The sequence below is a fragment of the Cariama cristata genome, unplaced genomic scaffold (genome assembly GCF_000690535.1).
Source record: "Cariama cristata isolate BGI_N322 unplaced genomic scaffold, ASM69053v1 scaffold5726, whole genome shotgun sequence".
Classification (NCBI taxonomy): domain Eukaryota; kingdom Metazoa; phylum Chordata; class Aves; order Cariamiformes; family Cariamidae; genus Cariama; species Cariama cristata.
The window spans coordinates 28,901-47,392 of record NW_009621434.1 but is presented as its reverse complement, the minus strand read 5'-3'; the positions used below and the strand labels follow the sequence as shown (position 1 = coordinate 47,392).

The following is an 18,492-nucleotide window of genomic DNA, read 5'->3' as shown; positions in this document are numbered from 1 at the left end:
AATATAGGGCTTCTTCACCCTGTGTCCGAGGGCTGGCAGGCCAGCATGGGTAAAATGAGCCCCCCCTGTGCCGCAGAAGAGCTGCCACCACTGAACCGTTGTGAAAGCTTCCTGCTCCCTCGGCAGGACAGAGGAGGCGATGGAGACAGAGGTGATGAATGCTCAGGAGGTGAAGGACAGAGAAGATGATGGAGAGGGATAGGGACAGGATGCGAACGGAGCAGGGGTGATCCAGCTGGGAAGCAGAGATGGAAAACGTGGGACAGAGGGTGTTGCAGTCTTACTCACGTGGGGGAAGAGGGGGAAGTGGAGGTTCTTCCGGAGCTGTTCAGTGGAGCTGCCGCACCAGTCCTCGAACACATGCAGATTGGCCTGGCCCTGGAACTGGGGGGCAGAAGTGGGACACCATAAATCGCTACGTCCCTCCCCTGTTCTGCCAACCTCTGCCACAGCTCCCAGCACTGGAGCACTTGTGGGAGCGAAGGAAGATGCTGCTGCTGCTGCGATGGGCTGGTCTGCAGGAGACATGAGTCCAGACCCCTGTTCCTCATCTGCTGAGGTTTTGGGATTGGCACAGGTGACAGTGTGAATGGCGCCAGGGAACTGTGATAATGCCCCGAACATCTCAGTTATGTGGCTGGGGTTCACTCCATTTTGCTCCAGCAAGAAGGTGCTGTGCTCTAAGGCCATGGTGTGGGACATGCTGTAGGGTGGCAATAGCCCCCCATGATCCAGCAAAGAGAGTGTAGGGTCTTATGTCCTCTAAGAGGGTGTTTTGAACTCCCTCACCATTGCAGGGCTATTTTCCTGACCCAAGGAAGAGGGGACACCCTAGGGAAGAGAGATGGCAGATCACCTTCTCAAAGCATGTCTGCGAGGTAAAACTCACAGAGGATGGTGGGGACAGTGAGATGGAAGCTCAGCAGCCTGGGGACCAGCAGCACAGGTGGGTCAGTGGGCAGCATGGCCTCCATGTGCCCGCAAGTACACAGAAATACCAGAGGGAGTGGGGGTCCCCTCTCGGACAGCGTAGAAGGGTGTGCAGTGTGGGTACGGGTGGCTGTCCCCGCTACCCAGCCAGCCCTGTCAGGAGAGGCTGTTGGTGCCCAGCGGAGACCTGGAGCACAGCTTTGCTGGGAAAAGCTTGCTGGCCACTGTGAGGTTTCAGCAATACACTCCTCAGGGGACAGACTTTCTTTTTGTCAGAAGGGAGGAGCTGGCTCCCCCCCAGCAAAGTCCAAGCTCTCTGCCTGCAACCAGTGGAGCTGGATGCTAAAACCCTCCTCGCAGGACCCGCATCCAACAGCGGAGAATAAATCTGCTGGAGACTGTAGAAGCTACCTTAGATGGTGAAATGCTGAAGAAAGGAATAGGTTGCCTTGGGACTGAGGAGGTTTTGCCACCGCTGTCTTGCCTATATAAGGGCTGTGTGAGCAGGGCTCGGGAAACTGCCTGAACAGTGCCCAAATGTCTACAGATGGCAGCAAATTCTTAGTTTTTGCTGGGGAGTCTCTAGCAGGGCTGAAGCAGCACGGTGGAGGAGAGCCCAACCCCTCCATGCATTCCTGGCAGAGAAAGTGCTTCACGGAGTTATTTTTCCCAGGATAGTGGGTTGGGGTTTTGTTTTGTAATAAACTGTGGCTTGAAGGAAGGACACAGAGCAGACTTGGCCTGGCACCAGCTTACGCAGTAATGCTTTTTGCAAGCTGTGGGCTTTAGTCATGCACGTGAAAACCATCTCTGTGTGCCAGGCAAAACACATTGACAACCACTGCTGTTCTTGAGTGGTCTCTCAGCCCTCTCTCACTGGTGTCCACACTGCCAGCGCTTGACTGATGTCTGCAAGCCCATGTTGTCCCCGACTACTATCTCCTATTCTTTCCTCCTCTGCTGACATCCCTCACCCTGGATTCTGCCCATCAGGCAAGAGGAAAAGCAGCGAGACAAAGTGGATGTAATTGCCCAGAGAGATGCTGCACAAAACCAGAGAGGAACTACACAGAGGGCTCGGGGTGATGGATGCAGCCAAGAGAACCCTGGGACCCTGCAGGGACTTGCAATACAAATAAATCACTGCAAGCGTGACAAACACTGAATTGGAACATAATTGCTGGGCAGTCCCATGCCCTTTGGCCCAACCCAGGTGCACACCCAAGGGTCTTACACTACTTTTCTCAGCCAAATCAAATAATGACAATTGCTGTTTCCTGTGGAACATGAACTGAGGTGAACAGGCTGGGCTCCCACAGCAAGTTACTGCCAGAAACTGAGTCTCACGGCAGCTTGCTGCTATCTACAAGTGATGCTGGTTTTTCTTCTTAGAGAATTGTTTGCACACTGCAGATAGCAGGCTCAGATCTCTATCAAACGTAGCACAACACTCCCACACTGTGGAGAGGCTAGGACTGCAGTCCCTTCCTGGCAAAAACGATGCTCCTGAGGCTCAGGACTGCAATGGAGCTGGGCTGGCTTCGGCATGGGGTAACCTAAATGCCAAAACAGATCTTTATGAGGGATGTCCCAAAAGAGTGGCTAGACTTGCTCAAATGTTTGCAGAGGAAACCTGGACCAACCCCATTCTAATACAATACTTTTCTGCAGAGTTTGGCAGTATTAGGGAGAGGGCAGCCTACTAAAAAATAAAGCAGACACCACTGCACTATGTGCTCCATGAATGCCGTAAGAGATGGTCCCTGCGACTTCTAACGTGACATCTCTGTCTCCAAAGTCTTTACAAAGCCACCTGAGAAGAGCTTCTGGTAGGAGCTAATGAGATTGCTTCTCTTTACTGCGCTCACAGCTATTAGAAATAATTAACTGGTAAATAACAGCATTTCTTGCATGCTGTTTCAGAGCCTTTTCTAAAGCAACAGATTTTCTCCCGAGCTGCAGCAGCCTAACTTACCCTCTGCTTCCTCTGAAAGGGAAAAGAAGAACCTTATTGACAGATAAGTGATGGCTGCTCTGGGACTGAAAACTGAGCTAGGCTTTAATTTTAGGCTCCCACGAGTCATCAGTGCAGCAGCTGTTTTGAAACTCTATCACCTCTGTCCCTCCAACTCAACTCATGGCTGCCATTGCAGGCAGCTGAGAAATTCCTCCATTTGCTATTTGGGTCTGCTCTGGAACATGCAGTAAGAATCTCCTGCTTGGGGCTTTTGCAGATTGCAGCAATAGATAAGCAGCACCATCATTCCCAATTCATGCACACAACTCCTGAGAAACGTTGATGGACTTTCTAAAACATGGCTACTGAGTTTGACTTCCCAGCTTGGAACTACCTGGCCCTGGTTTTCAAAGGGCTGGAAATTTAGGACCTGGTAAGCAAAAAGTTAAGTTCCCCTTCTCCCCTTAAAAACATCGGCTTTGAAAATTTTGGATAGACTGATTTGGCCAGAACCAGGAATGGAAGCCAAGAGTCTGGGCTTTCAATGAGAGCTGGTATTACGTGGTCTGCGCCTTTCCATTTAGAGGGCTCCTCCTGCCCCTTGGCTTCCTCCCCGACCCAACCCCAGCTCCCAGTTGCTTGTCTCCACCCTGCTGAAATAGCAGCATTGCAAGAACCCAGTTTGGATCCAAAACAGGCACAGGTCAGGCACCAAGGGCACCGTCAGCACGGCACAAGTATGCCCAGGAGCACGTGTGCAAGTGCCGTTCTTCCCAATGAGGTCTGGGCAGGCTGATACCCTCCTGAGCACAATGCCATGGGCACAAAGCGACAGCGCTGCCCGAGGGAGGGGGGAGCTGAACCCTAACAAGGGCAGGGAGGGGAGAGCTGGGACAGGCCTTTGCTTCCGTGCTGACACAGCAGCCTCCGCACCTTCGGGAGTGCGGCTGGGCTCCGAGCCCCATTTTTTGAGCATGCCGAATTAACCCCTGCCTGCAGCCCTGGCCTTGTGTTAAGAGACTTGGTATTTCTGCTTCCTTCTAGCGAAGAATTTTAGATTATCAGCCCCTCCTAGGGAAGCAGACTGTAAAGGAGGATCAGGCACACAGAAAGCACACACCTCTCTTCCTAGCCCAAGCCCTATTATGTCAAAACCACCCAGGGGGGTGGCCCCACACACCCAGTGGCTCCTGGTGAGCAAGGAGCCCCAGGGAAGAAAGGCGACGCAGCAGCAGAGGCCAGGGCAAGCAGCAAAGCTGGGAGGACTGCAGCAGCAGAGACACGACCTGCTGCACTGTAACTGGAGCAGGATGGAGAATCTTTCCTAATTTAATACCAGGCGGCTTGGGCATCTCAGAGGGAAATCAGCTGCGTAGCTGCGTGCAGCCCAAGGAATGCACAGCACTGGGGATGATAAACTGCGCACAGAGAGGGCCTGAGCCAGGGAAGAAAGGCGACATTGTGCTGCCAACTGGAAACTCATGAGTTTATAAGACTCTTCTGTCTCTGCAGAGTGGCCACGGCCCCTCCTCCTGCCTGGCCCAGCTCCCCTGACTGGGTGACATTCAGCAGCCAGCAGCTGGGCTTCGCTGCAAGCTCTGCCGTGCCGGGCACTTGTGGGAATCCATCAAGACAAGTTAGCAACAAAACCCCACTGTCCCACCGAGCCCTGACACCTGACGGGCACGAGCGGGTGAGGAAGGGACGTGGGCAGGGACAAGCAAGCAGCAATAGCTTTGCCTTTTAGTCCTCTAAGGAAAGGATGCTTCCTCTCAGGGCAGGTTTGGTAGCAGGAGAATGCCCTAGCACAATGCTCTGGTTTCGTGCAGCACCTATGCACCTATACAGGCGCTGCCTGCAAGGGGCTGTGCTCCTGGACATCCCTCACACCTCTTTCCAGAGAGAAGGAAGTCCTGAGGCTGCACAGACATGAAGGGAGGGACACACGTTTTAAATGCCCCCCAGCGCAGCCCAGACCTTTCTCCTCTCAGAGCTGAACAGAGGCTTTTGCAGAGGTAAATGCTAATGATCGAGCTAACTGGGCACATTTCTGAAAATCCTCCCCCAACACCTACAGCAGGGCCAAATGGTGTCACTCATGGTCCCACAGGGCAGGTTTGCCCTGGCGATAGCCAGGCACCTTTCTGAATTAATGAAACAAAATGCCCTACATGTCTCCAACCTGAGGAGGCAGTGGATGACGCTGGGAGCTGGAAGACTTTGCTCTGGTGCCTGCAAGGGACAGTGAGGGTAGAGATCACGTGCACAGGCACCTTAAGGAACCCAGGAGTGAGGCTGAACCCTGCTTTCCCCCATACGCAGAGTATAACTTCATTAGGGATTTCCTACACGCACACTTTCCCACCACATTATCCAAGGCTGAAGACTTAAACCGGTGATTTAATCTCCTGAAATTGAAAGAGGTAAATTGAAACCTGTCTTTTTTTGGCCATCTTGGCTGCCAGCTCACCCTGCAACCCCATTAATTATTTATGTTTGTCAGGAATATACCTCTCTATTCAAACAAAGCCCAGCTCCCCAACCTGTGGGAGGCAACCTGCTGCTCCTCACCCCAGGAATCAGGCTGCAATTAAGTTCTTAGAGATGCTGCGGGGAGGGCACAATGGGATCATAGACCCTGGGTAATTAATTTGGGCAGAGTTACAGAAAAATTTAATCCCCAGACCAGGAGAAATTTCAGCCGGTGGTTAAGAGGACAGCAAGCAGCTCCATACAGAGCTGTGCCTGTGGATCCCTCTCCATCTCCTGCAGTTGGTACCAGTGAACTGCTGCCCTGTTTGCAGCCAGGGTGGCTCTGCTGGCCCTCAGGGTACAGACAGTGCCTCAGCAAGGGCAGGAAATTTTGTCTCATAGTGACAAAGAGAAAACTGGTGAAGGACATGGGTGCTTCACAGGAGCAGCATTAGAGAGCAGGGCTGATGAGGGAGAATGGCATGGCAGGGCATGTGAGTGGGGCAAGGCCACCCAAACCAGCTCCCCAGTCTGGTATCTGTATGCCCTGGGACTCAAAGTCTTCTCGTGACACAACTGCCATGCACACCTGACACAGGGCACGGCCGGGGACTCGGGCACCCACAAGCTCCCAATGCAGCTGGTCTGAGGCAACAGCCCCGCTACCTGGCAGAGCTCTCCTCCTCAAAAGGAAGCAGTGCAGGACAAGGCAGGAGGCACGCAGCACCTTTCCAGGTGTAAGACCATCCCACACAGCACATCTCCAGGCCTACCCCTTCCTCTTGGCCAGAACACTTCTCTGCTCACTCCCCCCTTGGCAGCACCACACCGGGGCGGCAGGTTTGCAGGCTGGTGGGCGCCCTGCCCAGCACCGTGGCACCCACCAGCAAAGCAGAGGGCTTTGCACATCAGCCCTGTGCTAAACACATACCTTCACCCAAGCCACAGCACGTACCCTGCCAGTTGCATTTCTAACCCAGTAAAGGCTCATTGCACATACCACAGCCAGCAGGTTTCAAGACTAACACCTTTTGAGAAATCACCAGGGAGGGTATCAGAGACATCAGCAAAGCCTCAGCGAAGCTGGGGGATGCCACGCAAAGCCTGTATCACCCGGTGCCGTGGGAGAGGGGAGCAGTAAATGCTCAGTGTCATCCCTGTGCACAGCAGCAGTCCTGGCCCTGACATCCCGCTGGCTCTTGGCCAGAGGCTGCTCATCTGGGAAGCAGCCCTGCCTGCACGCTGCCTGCAAAGCCCTGCGGCCGGAGGAAGCCCCCAGGCTCCAGCTTGGACCGGCACTCACCAGAGCGAAGGCAGCAGAGCAGATCAATGGTCTGGTTTGCTTCTGGGCACTGGAAGGTGACTGGTGCTGGCTGCTTCCAGGAAAGCTTTAGCTCATGCTGCAGGGACCTAAACTGCTCAACGTGATGGCTGGAGGTAGACGCTTCCCCTCGGCCCACCGGTGATCACCTCAGGCCCGGAGCACAGGGACAGCAGCCTGCTCCCTCCCCAGAGGAGCTGCAAAGGCCCTTCTAATTTGTGGAGGTCTCTAATCACCTTGAGGAATTTAGTGAGCTGACTCCATTAGCTAAATGCCCCCTGGCTGGTGTCCCTCTCGTTATAAGCAGGCTGCATTGCTCCTTTATCTGAAGAGGAATGGTGAGATAAGGGAACAGGGGAGGAAAGAATAAATGAGGCATGAAGGAAACAAAGGGAATGTTTACCCCAGTCTTCAAGGGTCACCAGAGAAGGTCTCTGTTCATCAAAAGTGTCACTGAAGTGGAGAAATCTCTATGTATGACACACAGGGGTTGGATAGCAGGCAAATGCCAGAGCAAGAGCAGAGCGTGACATTTCTGCGTGCCACAGTCGTGCTTTGCTTGTTGAAAGCTTGGCCCTAAGCACTCCCAGCCTTGAATAAACTTCACCTTTCAGGAAGGTAGCGGGCTGCCTGCTCTCAGGAAATTGTGGGTGAGTGCTTGGTGCCTTGATAGCTGGTGGAAACACCAAATTATCAGGAATCTAGACACTCCTGTCTTTCCAGATGATTAGTCAGGTCTGTAAGTGTCGTTAAGCCAGGAGGAGGTGATAGGAAATGGACTTCTAGTGAAGCAAATGAATTTCCAAGCAGAGGTCCCTGCCTTCTGTTCTCGCTGTGCAGGTCTCTACCTACAGCTCCCTCACGCAAAATGATGGAGGAAGGCACCCACCTCTGGCATCCATGGGACAGGGCTGTCCACAGCGGCATAATTCGATTTATTCTTCCCACCTCTTTGCAGCTCTTGATTCTGAAATACACATAGAAGAAAGTCAAAATAACCTGATAAATGACCCGGCACTGACACCTATACAAGAGGGCTCAAACCTGGTCACAAGAACACGTGAGAGAAAAGCAAGTTCCCAAGCTCCCCTTCCAAAGCACAGGCCAACTATCATGGCCATAGTGAGGTGAAAATGCTCTCTGGCTTTTCTGACAGCAAATTTCCATGGTGAGCTACTGAGGGGAAAGGATACCAGCGCTTTATAACTGTTTGCTAGCACAGAGTTAAAACTTAGGACATTCTACCTCTGCCCCCTCCCCATCCTTGTTTCAAAAAGGTCCAAGCAATAGTTCTTCCAGCACTTCCTTCAGGCAACAGTACTGAGATGTGCTTCACTGGAGGGCTACAAACCCTCTCCTGACCTTTGATTTCTACTTCTATCTTGCTCAGTGCTACCTTCCTGTGCCACATACTGAGCCAGCTTCAGCCCACTGCTGTAGCTTAGTATATCTAAAATAACTTAATTGAGTACAGCGGAGTCATTGTACATTCTCACTGCTGTGAGTCAGCTCAGATTCTGCCCTGTGGCATGCTCTCTTTTCTGTGTGGAGAGAGAGCTGTCTCTTGGGGCCAGCATCAGAAAGGAAGGTTTGCCCTTCTAAACATTCAGAAGACATCTCAAGCCTCCTCACCTGGTATCCCAGCTTCCGTGGATAGTAAAACTGAAGGCTTGGGTCCCCACCTGGGACATTCGTGTCTGCCAAAGCCTTAGCCAGCTCCCTCCAGCTTTCGTATCCTGCGCAGATGAAACAGAAAGAGATGTCAGAGTACAAGCTAAAAAAAGAAGCCGTGGCAGTTACCAGAATAAACTGGTCCTTTACAAGGCTGAGATACCTCTAACACTCTGGAACGGTCCAGCAGAGACCAGGAGTTGTTTACATTACTTGGAGCTGGCAGAGTGACACAGAGAGAGAAATTGCCTTTGTCTTCCTTAAAAGCTCTTCCCTTCTTATTATTAAACTGTTATATTAAAGATTCATCATAGTTCTAAAACACATGTCAGAGATTCCATTAATCACCACAGGACTGGGAACCTCTTTGTAGATCCCTCAGATAATCCCATTGGTCAAACTAAAGAACATCAATTTTTTTAACTAGTAATCCCAAAGAAAAATAAGACAATAACCAGATTACTAATAAATTTAACCATCAAAAGAATATTATTCTGAATATGCACCCATTTGCACAATAAAAGCTTTCGATCTTTTCTTGAAGGAAATGACAGCAAAGAACGCACCTGATGGGACCCCCTCCCTGGCTGTGCTAAGCTCTTGGTCTGTTATTACACCTACAAACAGGGTTGTAAAGCTCTGTCTCTACTTGCTCCTGAATCTGGGTGCTGCAGGGTCTGGCAAAGGTGCGCAGAAAGTGCAGATGTTGAAGCTGCCTCCTATGATGTGGTGAAAGAGGGGACAATTAATGAAAAGAAAGTGCAAGAAATGCGGAAAATGTGAAAGTAAGTAGTCAGAGATGCAACTGAGAGACAATACTCAGAGGCAACTAGGCTGTCCTGCTTTCCTGACACGAGTGTTGGCTTAGATGTGTGGGTTTCATTCAGGCCCTGTTAGATGCTGAACAGCCACAAATTTCTGACCTAGGTATTCCCACCCCCAGATTCTGATCTGGGGCTACCAGTTTAAGACTATGACTAAAAAATCAACATCAGTATTTATCTTCTGCAGAAGATTTTTCAGTCAGACACTCTGGGTAAGTAATCTACTGATTAATGCAGCTAAGCACATCTCATGCTTCAGGGACTGACTGTCATGGGAAAAGAGAAATTCCTGTATCTTCACATAATATAATGTATAACTGGTGAGCTTCCACCTCGTTCAGAGCAAGGAGGCAGGAACCATTGTTTCTGGGTGTTCTGCAGCTGGGCACATGGCTCCACTTGCAATGGGGCTGAAACAGACTTTGTAGTTTGCATGAAACTCAGCGCTCGGTACTTTGAGGGCTCATTGTAGTAGTAGGAGAGGGGAACACACTTTTTTCCAGAGGAGAGACCCAGAAGAGTGGGACTGGCTACATTAGAGAGGAACCAAGTAAAACAGAAATAAAATTAATAAATGGCAACCATAGTCAGTTCACTCCAGGAGATTCACTGAGGAAGGACATCAAGAGAAGCAGTTTTTTTTCTTTTGTGCAGAGGGGAGAGATTATTTGCTTTCATTGTTCATTCAATTCATTCAACTCAGGACTTCACTGCTCTGTGGAATAAGCTCAGGCCGAAGCATCAGGAACCTGCCTCTCCTGGGAAGAGAATGCTGGCCACCACAGCCGGCCGCTCCGCCGCGGCAACTCCCGGGCTGGTCCGTGCTTTGGTTCCTGTGCATGGCTGGCACACAGCCCGCCTCACAGCAAACACAGAAGCCCGCCTGCACACAAGTGCCAACGAGTGACATTTCCCTGACCCTTGGAAAAGAGAAGAAAGGGCGGCAATTCTCTGTGTTGTACAAATATTTACCTAACACTTACATCAGTCAAACAGGGAAGAGACAAAACAGCTAGGAATTAATCTGGAGGTAGCGATTTCCTTGCCGGGTAATTTGTACTTTGGCAGGCTAATTCCCCAACGTGTTAGGAAATGATTTTCAGAGAATTAGAGAAAGTTCTTGGCAACCTACTTCCTTCTCAAAAGATTGGCTTTTCCCTGGAGACCTCCACGGGGCACCCTTGGAGAAGAACCTGGCTTTGCCCATGCTTTCCTCACTAGGAGGAGGGAGGGAGCTATAGAAAAGAGACATAGCTCCTCCAGCTTCCTGCAGCCAGATGACCTGCAGAGGCCAACTGCTGACCGAGGTTTTCTCCCCAGGACAGGCCACAGGATTCAAGACATCACCTTGCAGGTATCCCCTCCTGCGTGACAGCTGGAGGGCAGACCCTGTGGCTACATCCACTGCTCTGTCTCAAGAGCACCAGAGCAAGGTGGGCTACCACAGGTTCAGCCCATCCTCGAGCTCTCCGTGAGCACCGCTCAGCAGCCCAGCTGGCTGGAGCACTTTCTTGATAGCTATTTAAAGTCAACAAGAATACGCCTGGGAAAAAGCAGTAAGCAGGAACTAAAATACCTCAGCAAACACTTCAGTATTATTAAGAGGGAATGCCAGAACTGTTAGCTTTGATGGTTTTGCTCCAGCCCCTTTACAAAACCGGTTCTGGTTAGGATGGGAAAAGGCAAAAAACTGTAGAGATAGAAATCAAAGGCTTGGGAAGAGCCTGTCCCACAGCCAGGTGAATAGCTGAAGATGATGGGCCACTGTTTCTTGCCTTTAGCCTGTCAGACAGACACACCAGCCAGCTCCTGGCCTTTCTCTCTTCTGGGCATCACTTCCCGAAGCACTTCCCATCACTTCCCAAAGCACACTGGCTGTTTTCCAAGGCTATTTTTTCACCTCAAACACCTCCAAGGAAGGCAACAGTGATGCAGGCATAGCTTGGAGAAGCAGTAGCCAGCCTTGCTGCCACATACTCCCTCTCCTTGGCATCAGGACCAGCCTCCCCACAGCCACAAGGGATGGTTCACGGCAGCAATTCACCCAAAATCCAGCCCAGAGGAAAGGCCGGTGCACGGCTTTGTGCTAGGCCAGCTTGCGCAACGGGCTGGTGACCATGTAAGCACCACAGTAGATCCCAGGGAGGGGGATGCCGTTGTAGCCGGGGTACAGCAGCATCCATGCTTCCAGCGACCTGCAGTTATACCATACTCAGTGTGACATCAGACCTGCCCCTTTACCATCCCTGCCTGCGACGGCGCAGGTGGCACCAGTGCATGGTGGACGGGGAGATTTCTACAAATTTATGCCGAGAGGGACCTGATGAGCAAGGAGATATTCTCAAAGGCACTGTGGAGGGGCAGAAGGGCAGACAGATGGCAAAGACAGGGGTTTTGCACAGAGCACACTCAAACTGCGTTTTTTATCCTCACTCCAACCTCCAGGACATTTTCCCTATGTCTACAACCAGACACTTGGCCGACCTCCTTTCTACAAGCAGAGATCCACCTTTCTTTCTGCTTTTGTGCACCAGTGGTTCAAGCTTCAAGCCTCACAGGGATCAGCCACCACCTAGAAATGTGAAAGTGGCTCTTCTTCAGAGAAAACGGATCCTTTTTCTCCCTGTTCCCATCAGGCGGGCTGGCAGTTGCCTGGTGAGGTCCCTAATACCCACTGGGGCTGAGCCTCAGCTGCCCCCTTGGATTTGAGATGGAAAGCCCTCAGGACTTGAGCTTGCTTCAGGAAATAGACGCAGGTGGACACAAAGAAAAGGAAAAGAGGGTGAAGAGGAGGCTGAGACAGATGCTGCATCCTACAGCAGAAACCCCCACAAGAGGCAGCCAGTCTGGAGCCAGTTGCCCACAGAGCCAGCAGACCAACTGTTAAGGGACAGAAAAGCTGTAACAAGAGGAAATAAGATGAAGACGTTTCTTGCCTTGGGTCTGGTCAGGGCCCAGGGCCATGTCTGCCTGTTCTCAGCTATGCTTTTTACTGCTCTCAGGTTAAAAGTCAGTGAAGGAAGCTGCAGGAATAGCAAGTGGAGATGGAGAGATCTCATCCAGCAGTTATGACTCAGCCAGAGCAATACATTTGAAGCTTGGCTCAAGAGAAAAAAAAAAAAAAAGAAAATAAAAATTAAAAAAGCAGAAAGCTGCAGCCAGAGATAACAGATAGCAGTACCCAGGGAGCTATCAGGCCTCGGGGCAGGAGCGTGACCAGAGCTGCTCTGTCTGTTCAGAGATTAGATCCATCAAGCCACTCTCATGCCCTTGGCCCCAGCCAGCACTCCATATTTCAATTAGCCGGTGAAGGCACCTGGCAATTGTGCAAGGGGGAAATCCCAGCCCCACTCAGGTGATCAGCTTCCCCTCTGAAGGATGAGATTTAATTACTCTGCTGTTGTTACTGCTGCTTACATAGCTGCAAATGCTATTAACACCCACATGCCATTCAGTCCTTTTGTAACCCTGCTAAATTATTTCACTCAGCAGCCTCAGGAAACAGCAGGTCCACAGGCTGGTTTATACAAAAAGCATTTTCCTTCTGATCCGAGACTGTCCTACTTCTCTTTCGTTGCATGGACAGGGCAAGAAAAAAATGGCAGTTACGAAGCAGGGTTTTGTTCTTCATTAGCTGCAGTGCCCAAAGACCCCTCAGCATGGCATGACGTTTTGACCCTCTCTTGGACGGTCCTATTTTTCCTCTTATCCTGGTTTAATTTTTTCAACTTGCTGTCATCCCACAGGACTTCAGTGTGATTTTCCCAGTATTATTCCTGGCTGAACAGGTATGCAGGTGCAGTACTCAATACTCCCCAGATATTACCATTAGATGCCTGGCAAATATACTAGTCCAAAAGATGCTGGGGAAGGTTGCTTGAAACTGAACATGACATAGGAGCTCAACTCACAGGGAGCTATGTGCAGTCTCTCACATGCATATACATCAAGCCTCCTGCCCCGAACACGACCCTCAACTCTACCTCCTGCCCCAGTTACTCTCATTTAGATTATACCCCACTCACACAGGCAGTGCACTGGGAGTGCCTTCACCCGCCACATGACGCTGGGTGTCACGGGCAGTGGGGTTGTAGTCCAGGAACGAAATACTTCTGGCCAGCGAGATCATGGGGAGAAGCTGCCATGCTGTGTGGTGCACCCCAGGCAGCCAGTTTCCTGGCTGCAGTGTGATAGCGGTCACCTCCTTGTCAGCTGGCCAAGGCAGCACTGCATCACGCTCTGGGGAAGAGGGTATTTAGAGAGTTTGACATGCCTTTCACGCACCCTGACCACAGCAAACCCCTACTGCTAGTGCCACGCTGCAAGGGAAGTAACGCCCACCTCCTGGTCTACCACACACATGAATGCAGCCCCACACCATCAAGTGTACCAAGCATAAAGATGAGGTGTAAAGTGACCTCCTGAAAACAGAGATGTGCGGGAAGGGTAAAGTGAAAAGGAAGAGCCAATGATTTCTGGTCATAGGGGTGAGTGAAGGTTAGGTCAAGTCCTGAATCACAAACAAGGGGGCAGAGGAACTACCAAAAAAATCATTCAAGGGTAGAGCTGGGCCAAGAGAGTCTCTCTGGTTACTTAAATTAAGTCAATAGAAAGCATAGGCAGAAAAGAGCGAACTGCTTGTCCTCAGGTCAAGATCAGAACAACACTCTTGGAGTTAAAAGGATTCAAGAAGTTATGAAGTCTGGTGTTACAGGGGGAGCCCTGCAAACTGTTCCATTTCTGGTCAGTGCAGAACCCTGCAAATATGATTGCTGACCTCCTCCAGGGATAAATCACAAGTTAGAGACCGCGTGCCCAGACATAAATTACTCCATTCTTCCTTCAGTTACAACTCCAATTCACTGCTTTTTGAAACTGCATGGCTTTACTGTCTGCGAGTTTGCAAATTCTAACAATAACCTGCAGAACACTAAAAGTACATGAAGTATGACGGAGGAAAAGGCAGAGGACTGCACTCAGGAACGAGAGGAAAACGAGCAGACGTAACTACCCAGGGCACTCATGCAGTCCCACTTCCAGATTCACCCACCAAATAACGCCTTGCTGCTCTTGCCCTCTAGGTATAGGAAATGGATTTCATACAGGAAGGGAGGAACTGATAAGCAACGGCTGGGGCACTAACCTGTTTTGTCGAAGATAAAATTCAAATCTTGCTTCTGCCACGAAAAATTTCCATTGCCCTAGTTAAATCATGAAATCCATCTATGCCACAAGATTATCTGCCAAATATTGCCTGCCTCCTGAAAGCTCAGCAAGGATACGTATATGGAGATGCATTGCTGGATTTGAGTGAGAAAGCCCATGATGTTGCTGCCAGTTGCGCCATCCTTCAAAATATGGGGCTAAGCTCCTAAGTCAGCTCCAGAAATGCCTCTGTTTCAAACTAGCATTTGTTAGAGTAAAACAATTGCAAACTACTGCTCATCTGCATTGCCAAGCTGAAGGCAGAGAAGGTTCAGGAGCTGCTGTCAGCATGGAAGAAAGGCTATGACCTGCAGCCCCCTGAGGTGCCCGGCCACAGAGGCCCAGCTTCGGCTGCCCAGCTGTAATCCCCTGCCCAGGGTGATTACAGCCAACAGGGGCCCTGAGCAATGGAGACACGTCCTCTCCTGCCCATCCTCACCTCTCTGACCATGCAACTTAATCCCTTCTCACCTTCCTCTCTTCTACCTATGCAAAGTTGCACTAAGGAGCCCCGAAAGATTAGACTGGGGAAGGGGAAAGAGCAGGGCACTTTGTTTTTCAGGGGAAGGAGGAAATATTGACTCAAATGAAGTCTGAGAAAAGAGCACCTACTGCTGCTTTCAGGAACATAAGACAAAAGACCCTGATTTTGGCACTAACTTCCACAGCAAAGAGGGGAGAAATGCTTTCTATTCTGCTACTCTTTCGCAGTAATCCACAGGTCATCTTAACCAAACATGTTTTCAACATTATGGCCATAATAGCTGTGCAGTTAAAATCATTGCCTGCTGGCAAGCTCAACTCTTTAATTTAGAGAACGCGTGGCAGTGTCCTGCAATTGTGGTGTGCTTGCCTGCGAGACACCGTGCTGCACACAGGCTTACTCTTTACAGCCCTCCTCGTAAGATACTGCCATCAAAAGCAAACCATCTCTCACTTTTAGCGTTCTCCATGCACAGAAATGGATTTCTCAAAACAGCCCCAGCCGGTGTTAAAAAGAGCTGCTTCCAGTCATACCAAGATTAAGAGGACTTGAGCAGTATCACAGTTACCAAGCCAGGCTTTTGCCAGTCCTTGTCTTTAAAACATGGGATTTGCATCAAACCATTTACTGATGGGAGATGATGTTTGGCTTGCTTGAACTACAATACTTGCAGCACTTGGAAAAATTGGCAGGTTGACAGAAGAGCACAGAATCAGATGTTTTGATACAAGTCTAACTTTTGATTTTTATGCCTGCTTTTAAGATCAAAATAATTTGCTACTTCATGGACTCCAGTTTCATGCTTTTCTCCCCCCTGCCCCCCTTTTTTTTTGGTAAGCAGTAACATCTGACATTATTTTTGGAACAAAAATACCTTTAATCCTGGAACATCTGCATGGGTTTCTACCAATTCACTCCCAGCAACCACATCCTCAGCTGCTGACTCACACTCTGCAGCTCTGCATACAGTCTGTTTGGTTTTTTAAATAAAAAAAATAATAACAACTTAAAAAATTCCTATCTGGCCCTTAAGGTGACCAGCATGAAAAGCAGATGTTCCACTTGGTTATGATCACTGGAAGTGGTATTCCCAGCACTCTCCCATTCATCTGGAGGCACCAGTGAAGCCATGCCCTTAGAGACACGAGAGGCAATAAAGGCCTGTTCTACTGCAGTAACAAGTTAATTAAAGCTAACATTTGCCTCCATATATCACCAGCTCATTGAAGCAATTCATATGCACTGCGCTCGAAGACAGACCTGGGAGGCTTCCTGCCCACTTTTATTTGTATGTACAGGATCATCATTAACAGCAGTAAGGACTTCTTGCAAAAAGAAGCATGTTTCTAAACGCTTTCAAGCATGAACTGATCTGTTGCTTTGATGTCCATGGTATCTGAATAAATGCAATGAATAAGAAGCAACATAGGTATGCAGCCTCCCTCCCCTGAGCACAGGGAGATACCTGCAAAAATCCTGCAAAAATAAAGAAAGAAAGAAAATGGCAATTCTATGCTCAGCAGTCTTTGCCATCTGTTTTTCTTTTTGCAACTGTGCTCAAGAAAATTCAACAAGGTCATCCATGCAGCTTTCAGAAAGCTTTGGTAAGTGCATTTTTCTCAAGTGATCCAAACAGTACAGGACACAGACTGCTCAAAGAGCTTTCCAAGAGATTATTTTTATACAGGAGCTGTCTAGGATGTGAAGCTGAACATCAACTGTGCCACAGACCTTCGAGTCAGCATTTGTTATTGCTTTACCGAACATAGCTAATGCCTTCGTTTTTATCTTGGATGGGGATTTTGCTAAAGACTCAACACCTTGCCACTTCCCTATAGATGCAGCGTTCCCAAAATATCTGCTTGGATCTTGATTTTGAGTCAAGTTCTGTGGAACTTTGTGCTGTAGAAAATGTTATCCACTGCTTCCATGAAAAAATCCCACACATTTATTTCTCTACTTGCCATTTCTATTTGCCATTTTGCTCAAAGCTGCTGTAGTCATTTTCTTCCCCTGAATTCACCTCAAAGGCAGTAATCCACTCCTGCTGAAATGTATTGTTTCCATGGTCTCTGTGAGCATTGTGACAAAATTATGACCCTGTGCTATCAGTTTCAGTGGTGTCTGGAGGCAGTCTACGGATGAGACTGAAGGAAGAGAGGAATTAAGATAAAGAACAGGCTGGACAAACATCTGCCAGAAACAGTGCAGGTAGGGTTGACCCAACCTTGAGGCAAGGAAGCGAGCTAAACCGACACTCTTGAAGTGCACTGCAGAAATCTCTTATGATTTGTTTAAACTATTTTCATTTGCCCATGTTCTTGAGGGTAGCAGAACAACTGGTCTTCCCAGGGCTCTGCAAGGGACACCCTGCTCTGACACCGAAGAAAGCCCTGAAGACAGAGACACCCCTAAATGTGGGACAACACAACAGTTATCCGACAGCTGTGCTGAGGAGGAAACAAAAGCAGGCATACTGATGAATATCAAAACCAGAGAAATATAACAAGTCTTCTAAATAACAAAGAGGAACTGACAGCGCTGTGGTTGCTTTGGTATTGCTTTCTAGGTATGTCAGATGAGAAACAATTTGATGATTAAATTTTGAGTCAAATGAAGTCCTTCTATTAATGTTAATGGGTTATGGATAAGGCTCTAAAACTACTCCAAGAATTTCAGGAACTTGGATGCAATCCCTGTGTACAAGTTCACTTCCATGATTCCAATTCAAAACTCAGGGTTACAGCTTCTGCTTTAGGTTTACATATGATCAAATGTTGATTAAAATGGCAGTAAAAAGCAACTGGAATTTCAGGATATTCTTCAAGAATGTCTGAAACTTATCATCGGATGCTGGCGACACCAAATCTAAGCCAAAAGCTTCATTTGGCCTCTAACCCTAAATGCCAGACTTCATCTCTCTTTGCAGAGGAACTGCACATGCACTTCTCAACCCAACACCATCATCTCTATTTAGCAATGGCGCGATTTGTAACACTGATTTCCTCTGAATCATCATCAAATACCAACTGCTAGTCAGGGCAGACAAACACGCAAGATGGACTAACGATTTGATGTGTTACAGAACACCCTATATACCTATGGCTTAAAAACAGTATCAAGCCTCAGCGTACTAAGGGGGCAAGAGGACACTTGAGCTCCGGCTCAAAATTCATGTGGACAAAACAATCTGCCAGTCCTCCCTTCAGGCATCCTGCCTTCAAGAAAATGTACACTGGGCAATGGGAAGGGCTGCAAAGCCCAGACACTCGCTTCTGGGCCAGCTTTATTTACACAACATGGGTTGCTATGGGGAAGAATCACAGTTGCGTAAACTCTCTTTACAGAGCTCTTACCCAATAACATAATTCCAAAATACCAACTTCTGAAATATTGCTTCTCCTCTTTCTTGACTAAATCCCACATCAATGTCCTGCTTTGGGTCTCAAAGCAGCCTGTGCAGCACACTCAACAAAAATCACTAAGAAAGGGAACCAGGAGGAGTTCACCAAAACCACTCTGCCCCAGGGAGAACAAGCCTGGAGGCATTCACAAGCTGAGACGCAGCTGAACTTTTAACCAAACGTTGCTGTGGGGCCCCGTTCTTCTCAAGCAATCCCTGCCACCA

At 49.2% G+C, this 18,492-nt stretch overlaps 1 protein-coding gene across 1 annotated transcript in view; it reads right to left on the bottom strand.

Annotated features, from left to right (window-relative positions):
• The window catches only part of LOC104163071 (beta-1,4-N-acetylgalactosaminyltransferase 3-like), a 53,219-nt gene that overhangs the window by 14,960 nt on the left and 19,767 nt on the right, over positions 1-18,492 (bottom strand). The window contains 3 exon segments of the mRNA XM_009701953.1: positions 289-384; positions 7,570-7,647; positions 8,313-8,416. Coding sequence (XP_009700255.1) covers positions 289-384; positions 7,570-7,647; positions 8,313-8,416 — 278 coding nt within the window.